Genomic DNA, 9,843 nt, shown 5'->3' with positions numbered 1-9,843 from the left:
TCTGTGACACCAGGCTCATGAACATGCAGTGCTCCTAAAACCCCTCATGTAGCATAGGCCTGCCCTGACAGACACCTGTATTCTTCATTATATCCACCTATTTTGGGATTAGCCTGTAATTTGTTTCTGTCTTCTCTATGGCCTGTCTTTGAGAAAGGGTCCATGTCCCACAGGTGGTGGAAATACATTCCAAGAAACCAGCAAAGGGGGTGGCAGGAAGCTTCAGCACGAGTAGGATGGTGGCTAGAATCAGTATTTGTACTGGGAATCATTTGGATTTATTGTCTCAAGCCTCTGCTACAAAAACTTGAAAACAATTGTGTATGTTCATCTGTGCAACTGCTGACAGCAAGGAAGCGAGTCTGGGTTGCAGACCCTTGGATTGAAAAGCAAGTTAGTGAAGATAACAAGGATAAGAACACTAGGAAGCTGCCAGAAGGAAGGCTGCTGGGAACATGAGTGCTGGATCCAGGCAGGCAGAGTGCCCTGTGCAGCAATGCTGCACACTGAAAGCAGCCCGAGAACAGCAGGACTGGCTCCAGAGCTGCTGGGTGCTCCCGGCCTCTCTGCAGGGCTCTGAGCATCAGGCTTGGGGTGTGGTGATGGTGTTGAGCAGCTGTTTACGAGGTCAGGAATCAGAGTGAAGGGGAGCTGTCAGCTGCAGCTCTGCATGTGATTCTGGAGGTAAATGTGCAACACTGCTTGACCTTCTGTGAGCAGCTTAGCAGGAGCTCGGGGCAGGAGGCACTGACTGCCTGGGCGTGGGGCAGCACACAGGGTCTGGCTCAACATCTCACCAGCAAAGGTGATTTACAGCAGCAGCCTCACAGCTGCAGCTCAGGCAGAGCTTTGCAGCTCGAGTAGTCAGTACACCTGCTTGTGGGCAACAGGAGGACCACCTAAACCCACTGAAGCAAGCATATGTGGCTGATCAAAAAGATCACAGTTGAAAAAAGCGTTGAAAAAAGCGATGTTTTCTGGCTATTGAGCAGCAATGCCATGGTGGGTGGCCTCTGATCCAGTACACATCCTCAGTGGTGAGAAAGAATCCCCCTCTGCTATGTGCTAGAGCTGGAGGCACAGAAATGACTTTGAGCAGACGTGGCAGCTTTGGAGAAAAACGCCACTGGCACATCTACAGCTCTCTGCTGCTCTTAGCAGGCCCCACACAGCAGTGTTTTTGTAGCCACAGGTAAACAACCACCTCTTTAATGAAGTTCAGTAGCTGCCTGTGTGAACTGGGACAGAAAAGGGCTCAGCCAAGCCAAATTCAGTTTTCTACAACAAATATTTAACAGCCGCTATCTCTGTAGGACTTCACCTTGCATTAATGAGCTCTACCCAGGGAGCAGCAGCTGAAGTGACAGCTATGGACGACTCCAAAAGTGCCCATCCATAATAACCCACTTTATAAAGCTTCTGAAAACATGTCCAGTCTTGCAACCAGAATAAACCAGATACAAGAGAAAGATTTTTTTTTTCTGTAAAGTATGGTGCACCCCTTGCAAATCAGTGTATTTCGAGTTGTACATGGGCTTATCCTGAATGTGACAGCTGCTAATTCTACTTCTATCTGTGCTAATTCTGCCTGCACAATCAATACTGGAAAATTGTGAAAGATCTCCAACCAAGTGATTCATTTCACTCTGTGGTAATGCCCTTCCTCCCCTCTTCCTCAGCAATGCCATGTCCCATGTGGGAGCCTCAGTGCAGCGTGGCTGTGTACAATTGGATGTGCCTGAAATGCAGCCTGGAATGGCTGTGAAATCTGCCTCAACCAAGGTGCAAAACGAAGGGCAAGGTCCTCAGCTCCAACACTGAACCACCCACAGCACACAGAGACAGACAGACAGACAGACACACACAAACACACACACACACTCTGCAGCCTCAGTGCCTCTCCCAGGGGCTGCAGCACCCCTAGCAATGGGCACTGCTGTAAACACCACATCACACCATGTAAAAAGAGAAGTGTTTATTGGTTATATACTGTATACTGACAGTGTTTGAGTCAGGAGAGACATGCAGTAAGTGTGTGTTTACATTTGGCATGCAGACTAAGAGCACTGTGTCACTGGAAGGAGGTGAGCACCATCTGTATCCACTGCGTGGGCAGCCTGGGGAGGAAAGCACTGGCTTTCCTCTACTCAGCATGCTGAGACAGGACAAGTTCTAAGAGGGTGGAACACTGCTCATAGCTCTATTGGACACAAAGTTTATTTTAGGGGAAAAGGCAATACTGCAACCCTGGAAAATCTGCTTAACTTGGATGAACCTGTGATTATGAAAAGATTTCTTGCATTATTTGTCTTCTAACTAAGCTGCCCCACCCAAATATATGTTCACAAATACAAAAAAATAGATTTATTCTCTTAAAAATACATTCCATGCAGCCTGGAGTGCTGCTTCCCCAAAGCAGGAGCCGGCACTGCACGTGGGGCAGCCCAGGAGGATCCTTTGGGCCCTGGGTTGTGACCATTGGAGGCATCTGCAAACAATGGCTTTGTGTTCTGTGGCACAGCCTGCGGGAGGCTGGCCTGGAGCAGTGCCCTGATTGCTTCAGCAGTGTGCAAGGGTGGCAGAGATGAGGTCTACTACGTTAGAGACGACACCAATGTGACTATTGCTTCGATCTGTAGCTAGGAAATTGCTTGTGTCAAGTGTCTCCTGAAGCACCAAGGCCCGTGGCTCTGCCCTGTGCTTCCTGCCCTTGCCCTTGCTGCGGTCCTGTCCCCGGGAGGCTGCGGGGCCAAGCTGTCACCCCACACCCTGCCAGGAGCTGGACAGGCAGCTCTGGGGGCTGCACAGGTGTTCTGGACATGAAGGAAGCCATTCCATGAAGCAGTGAGCTGCTGGGCCCTCAGACTGGAGCCAGCCCTTGTGGGGAAAGCACTGGCTCTCCAAAAGGGACCAGCAGCTGAGGTTCCTTGGGAGCAGCAAGCACTGACACACTTCCTCTGTACAGCAAATACATTTACAACTTTGGAATTACCCGAGGGCTCGATGCATGGCCTTGTGCATCATCAAGCCTACTGAAAAGCCTGTTATATTTATATGCTAAAATTACAAATACTTCTTCAGTGATGGCAATATTTACACATATACTCTATTTTACAGCTGTTCAAAAAAGTGTGCAATTCGAGTAAACACATTGTGTTTCCTGAAGTCATTGCTATAAGATTAATAATACAATCAGCTCCTATTGCACTCATTGACTAGAGGGCATGGCCCCTTTCCATACTAGGTAGGGTTTTCTTTCTCAGGTTTAATCTCGGCTGTGGTAAAAACAACCCGTGTGCAGTTACCAAGTGACATCTGTGTCCAGTATTTACAAGCAGTGAAACTGAGTCTAGAGCAGGAGTTCAAGGTATCTGCTGTAAAATATTGAACAGATAACTGAGGCAGCTGGAGAAAGGAGAGACATCATCTGTGAGAAGCACCTGAAGACAGTGCCAGCAGCGCTGTGTTGCTGGGGCAGTAGCTGGGGCTAAGCCAGCTGAGCAGCAGGGTAAAGCCCTCCCGTTCCTCGGGCAAAGCCTGGTCCTGGCTGACAGGAGGAGAAAACCCAACAGCTCTTGCTGCTGGTGGTTCTTCCCTTGCACTTGAGACACGGGGCTGTGTTCCTGGGGTGAGCAGTGGGGTTGAAAAGCTGATGGTAACCATGGTAACCACCATGTTTGGTGGGTAGGCACAGGGAAACCTTTTCACATGTTGAATCACAGGGATGCAGAGATTTCCTCACCACAACTGAAACTGCTTCCCTTGGAAGGCTCTTTGGGAGCACCGTGCTAAGCCACATCCGTGCCAGCAAGGCAAGGAGAAAGCTGGTGGATGTGTGGGGAGCTCCTGTGGAACGTGGAGCCGTGTCCTGCAGCAGGCTGGGACTGAGGAAAGCTGTTCAGTCACTGCCCAAAGTGATCCTTGTCCTCCTCCGTGTGCAGGTGCTGTCCAGCAGTTTGTACAAGCTGTGACAGTGGCAGCAGTGACCGAGGGCAGGGGAGCCCACACCACGCTGGGTTTCTGGAGCTGGAACAGCAGTGCCCAGCAGTGGCTCTTCCACAACCACTGGGCCAGGTGACACAGCTGGAGAGCTGCTCAGCAGCAGGTTTGGGAATGTGCAGAAAGGGAATCCCTGTGACATCTGAAGAGGCAGGTACGTGCCAAGATGCCTCCCAGCTGCTCCCAGGGTAAGCAAGCAGGTACTGAGGCATCTGGCAGATTTCTTTAGGAGGGGCAGAGGCAGCAGCCTGTGGGTGCAGAGCAGAGCAGAGCTGGGCACACAGGACAGGAGAAGCTGCTGCTGCTCAGGCAATGCAGCTGGACCTGACACCCCTGGGTGCTGAGCAGAGCAGAGGGCTCAGGAAGGATACAGCCATTGCACAGGACTGTTCCATCCACTGTGGTTTCAGGCTGCACAATCCATAAAGATTTCCAATCCTTCCTGATAAGCAGGGGGAGGGAATTCAGAAGTCGGAATTTAGCTTCAGAATTTCACTTTCTTTCATTTTTAGTTTGGAGTTTAAAATTTTTTCCCATTATCTCATTCTACTAGCACTACCATGTCAATGGTAAGAGAGCAATTGATACATTTTAATATAAAGATTATTAGAGCTGCCACTCAATACTAATTTAAAAGCATTATCTTTTTGTCTTCTTAGGCAAATTGACACGTATGTCATGACATGTAAAAGAATAAAATGAAGGGTTAAAAATATACACTTGGGAAAACATCTTTAAAATTCCAAAAAGAAACATTTTTTTAAAAAATAATTCTTCCCTTCCTCCAAACAACCTTTATAAAAAAAATAATCATGTCACTAAAACACATCCCTTTTATAGAAATGTTTTCATAGATATTTTGCAACCAGCTCTATTTTTTTTTTTATTTATTTATTTTTTTTTTGATTAATTTTTCTTCTCAGGATTGAGGTGTGTATTTCCCAGGCCAGGGAGGAGCTGTGGCACAAGGAGGTGCAGCACAGGCACTCAGCTGTCTCCACCCTGTTTTGGGAAGGAACAAGGACATTCTGCTTGTCTATGAAGAAAAGCACTTGTTTCTTTTTCTCTTAGGGCTCAACTGCCTTGCACAAGCCACAGAGTTGTTGCCTGCAGAGTGTAACACGTAAAAGCTTCAGATAAATGGTACCCTGGTCCCAGGCAGGAGGAGGTGTTGCTGCTGTGTTGGTTTGGCTCAGTGGATGACTTCTTGGTGCAGGATCTCAACTGGTGATGAGTAGATTGTGCAAAGCTTGTTGCAGAGACTAACAGTGATAGGGAACCAACTCCTAAACATTTCCTGCTCTCCTTCCCTCTGAATTTGTAAAGTAACCAGTGGGGAATGGTCTCCTCTTGCCTAGAGACAAAGGGTGCTGGAAACACAGGTACTGAGGTGACCACTACCCCAGGCAGCAAGTTGATACAAATTATTTTAATACTGGGAGAATGCAAACTCCATATGAACTGAAAGCTTTCAGTTGTGGTGGATGTCATGGGCTGGTGGATGTAATCACACCGCTGGGATCTTGTGTGAATGCAAGTGAATAAAATGTTCTCTCTTGTGCAAGGAGTACCATTGTTCAGAGAGGGTAGGTAGTCAGAGTTCCCATATGGAGACAGACCTATCGTCCTACAGGGAAGATGAAGTTTGCAGGTACAGAGATGAGAAGTGGGAGTCCCCTGAGCAAAGTCTCTGCAGCTGCCTCTTCAGCAATGAAGAAAAAGAATTCACTGGTAAAGCTCCTGTACCTTTCAAATCGCTTTACAAAACTGGTTTCAGGCTAGTTGAAGCCTCTGGAGAGGTTACAAACAGGTGTGATGCCTGTGAGCTTGGTACTACCCTGCCTTTGTTTCACCGTGGTCACTGAGAGGAAGGGAATGCTGCTCATCTCCGAGATGTCCGGGAAGCCCGGGCAGTGCCCTGGAAGAGACAAACCAGCAAGGTCACACACTGTCCTCAAGCCACAGCTGTCCCTGGAGCATTTCTGCTCTGCAGACAAGACTGCAACTGCCTTTGGCAGCCATCCCAAATCCCACCAGGATCACAGTGCCATGATGCTGGGGAGAAGAGCAGTGACAGGAAGAGTTTGGAAGACAGGCTCTGTCAGCTGGGAGTAAGCCCAAAGCAGAGGGACCCTGCCCTGCCTGCTGCAGGCTGAGGTTCTGAGCTCTTCCCATGCTGTCATTTACCCATTTCCACACCCAGCATGTGGGTCCTGAAGTGAAATGCAGAACATCTGGCAACAGGAGCTGGAGCACACCTTGTGTTGGGCTCCTACAGTCAGTGGAGGTCTGAGCAAGACAGGAGACCCAAATGATGATCCCTGTTACAGGGATGACTTTACCAAAGTTTTTATTGGCTGTTGATCCAGTCTGTGCAAAGGAAGCACAGCATAGCCTCAGATAGAGGAGTCTGCACCTGGCCAGATGAATGGCACCATGGGTTAGACCTTTCAATGACCACACAGAGTATTGCTGGGTTGCCTCTTTCCTCAGCTACCAACAAGGACAGTGTCACTTCACTGCTCTCTGCTGCAAACACTTCCTTTCTTTACATGTCAGTCTGCAAAGCTCAGCTGAGCCCTCTGGATCTTAATTCTGTGCCACTCACAGTGAAGTAAGATTCTGCAGGGCACTCAGCTGCCTCTCTGCAGTCCTGCTGCTCTCATAGCAAGATTCAGCTATGTCCAGTGAAATAACTGGCAACAGGTTTGGGGTCTTAGACATTTCCTGCTGTGGATGATCCATAAATGGAAAGATGCACTTTGCTTTGGGCAGCTGAAAGGGCCAAGAGAGAATCCCAGGAGAAAAAAGAAGTATTTTGTACAGATTTAAGCATGACTGTACACCTGAGAAATCTGCCTGGACCCTTACATAGTCAGAAGGAAGCCCCTGTGAAGAGGCTGAAATACACTTTTTTTTTTTAATTTTTCAAGCAATAAGTCATCATGACTATAATGTAGGCCATTTTCTACTCCTTTGTGTGTGTCCAGAAAGATGTGTTTTAGGTGGCAGAGCAGCAGGAGTATAGCAGCAGAGAAACACTCCAGTAGTACAGCTGCCAGCTGAGGCAGGGACTCTGCTTTTGTCTCTCCAAATGTTTTTTTCCATCCCTGATTGATTCATATACTAGAGGATGACTACATGCAGTGCCACTTAGTCCTCAGAGAATATTCTTAGCCATAAAGCTTGCTGAAACAAGTTTAAAACAGAAAATACAGCAGCCACTCCACCCCTGGGAGTGCTAACTTCAGACTTGATTTCTCCTACAAGAGTGGAGACTTTTTGGACAATTTCTGTGAGTTAGGTTACTGGCAGGTCAGCTCAGATTAATTATTGACTTCTTGCCTCACATACCTGCTCCTCTCCTTGGAGCCCTGGTGGTGCAGGAGAGCTGGATTCAGGGTCCTGCAGCTCCACCCTGGTGGCTATCCTTCTCCCCAGAGTGTCAGCCTGCAGGAGGTACTCAGAAGAGCCATACTGCTTCCTTCTGGAACTGGACACAAAATCCTTGCTTTCATCCTGTACAAAGGAAAATAAAAAGGGTTGGAACCCAGGGTGTATGAAGGGTCTGGAACAGCATGGGAGTCCTAATCCCAGGTTTGCAGTGTAAGGTGTGGGCTTGAGTCCCTTTAGCAAGGAGGGACTTAAATCACCAGGCCAGCTCTGGCATGGCTTCATTTATGTGCTATTTCATAAAGATTTTTTTCTCAAGAACCATCCAGTAATTTTAACCCAAGTTATGGGTGCACAGTCACAAAACAGAACAGATCCCTTGGACAAAACTACTGAGGTTCAAGGAAAGATGAAACCACTGATATGGTGTGGCTGGCTGCTTAAGTAAGAGCCTGTGTGGAGTCAGGGGCAGTGAATGGTGATAGATCCTGTAACTGGCTTTGCATGGCAAGGTTTTGGTAGGGGATGGGAGGAGCTACCAGGGTGGCTTCTGTGAGAAGCTTCTAGAAACTTCCTCCATGTCCCTCAATGTCCCCAATGCCAGCTGGCTCTGGGATGGACCTGCCACTGGCCAAGGCCGAGACCATCAGAGAAGGTAGCAGCATCTCTGGGATAACATAGCAAGAAGGAAAAAAAGTTATTGCACAGAAGTGATTGTGGCCAGGGAGGAGAGAAAAGAGAACATGAGAAAGGAACAGCTCTGCCGATGCCAAGGTGAGGCAAGAGTTCCAGGAGCCAAAGCTGGTAATAAATTAAATTAATTTCACCAGGTCAAGTCCATCTTGCAACAGTGATCTGTGAGTGATCTCTCCCTGCCTTTATCTCACTCATGAACCTTTCATTCTGTTTTCTCTCTCCTGTCCAGTTATGGAGGGGAGTGATAGAGAGAGGCTTTGGTGAGAGCCTGGCATCCAGCCAGGATCAACCCACTACAGATGTGGTGCACCTACACCTGCCCTGTACATTAGTCCCCAAAACAGAGGAGAGAAAGGGCAAGAGGCAGCACATCCCTGGGCACTGCCTGGGAGACTTTTCCAGCAGATGCACTTCTACCATCAGAAGTGCTGGTGATGGCTTCTCTTGAAGCCTACCTTCAGAATTTTGGCAAATTTATGTTGCAGACAGCCCCCAGCTCTGGTCATATTAACGTCAGAGGCACAAGAAAACCATGCATTCATCTGACATTGCTGCTGCTCATCTGCTCCCTGCCTGCCAGCACATTTGCACTAATTTTCATCCAACATCACACCAGAGGAATACAGACTTGACTCTGTGAAACACGAACCCTGACTGCTCGAGGTCTTGCATTGCCTCAAGTCTTTAGGCAGCTGGAGAAGGCTGGCTGCCAGCAGCAGAGGGAGCTGGTCCCCAGGCTGCAGCACCCACTCATCCATCAGCAGCTCCTGCTCCCTGCAGCTCCCAAAGCAGCGTTTACAAAGATGTCCCAAAGCTGCATTACAGAGTTGATATCTACTGTAGCTTCATTGGAGACACTTGCCCACATCAGCAATACACAAAGGGAGGTTACAGTGGAAGAGAGGAAGATTTTGGCAAAAACAGCACAGATCCCACATTTCCCACATAAGATTCTTAAGGCAATGTCAGACTGTAGAAAGTGGAGCTGGAAAGAGTGACAGTGATACCTTCACAGTACAGCTCAGTGCCCAGCCTTCTGCCAGAGAAAATAGCTACATCTTTATATGAAACACAGATCCCAGCAGAAAGAAGCTGCTTTGATATGAGGCACATTATAAGCCTGAAGATACTCCTCAAAGGGTTTTTTCCCAAGGGCATATGCAACAATTTAAGTTGCATACAATTTGATATATCTAGTATAACTGAGTATCTGCAGTTTTTCAGGTTAACTTCATACTCCTCATTGACAAACTAAAAGTACACAATCAATGACCAAGAAGTCAGGTTTGTGACTGTGTGGTGCCAGGGGTGATTTTATTGCAAAGAATGATGCAGAGAAAGATCCTGAGCTCAGTTCTGTGTGAACTAACCATGTGGCAAGGCTGGAAGCCAGCTAATCCTGGATATATTTGGGTTGACCAGGCAGAGATCAGGTGCTCTGTCATGTCCACCTCAGCTGCTGTGAGGATACACTGCACAGCTGGCAAATCTGACCTGACAGCAACCCAGAGAGCACCTGCAGAATGCACTGCAGAGCTACATTCAGCCCTGAGTGGGCTGGCAGGAGGAAAATTGAAAAGAAATCTTTAAGAGCCCACTGTTTAGGGCTCCACAACCAACCACACGTGAACTCAGTTGTGAGAGGTAAGGTTGTGGGTGCAGTGAATTGAAACTCCTGGGATAAAGTACACCCTAGGAATGGATCTCTAATTTCCCAAGCACACAAACTGCTGTTATGCAAAAGGACATCTTCAA

The 9,843-nt window shown here is 48.0% G+C and overlaps 1 protein-coding gene across 1 annotated transcript in view; it reads right to left on the bottom strand.

Annotated features, from left to right (window-relative positions):
• Positions 1 to 5,038: 5,038 nt before the first annotated feature.
• Positions 5,039 to 9,843, bottom strand: part of LUZP1 (leucine zipper protein 1) — a 30,099-nt gene continuing 25,294 nt past the window's right edge. Inside the window, exons 3-4 of the mRNA XM_058856721.1 lie at positions 7,354 to 7,518; positions 5,039 to 5,917 (exon numbers count right to left, since the gene is read on the bottom strand). Coding sequence (XP_058712704.1) covers positions 5,882 to 5,917; positions 7,354 to 7,518 — 201 coding nt within the window. The 3' untranslated portion in view covers positions 5,039 to 5,881. The remainder of the gene's footprint in view (positions 5,918 to 7,353; positions 7,519 to 9,843) is intronic.

This window comes from Poecile atricapillus, chromosome 24 (genome assembly GCF_030490865.1).
Source record: "Poecile atricapillus isolate bPoeAtr1 chromosome 24, bPoeAtr1.hap1, whole genome shotgun sequence".
Classification (NCBI taxonomy): domain Eukaryota; kingdom Metazoa; phylum Chordata; class Aves; order Passeriformes; family Paridae; genus Poecile; species Poecile atricapillus.
The sequence above is the reverse complement of the archived record's forward strand: the minus strand, read 5'-3'. Positions and strand labels throughout refer to the sequence as shown.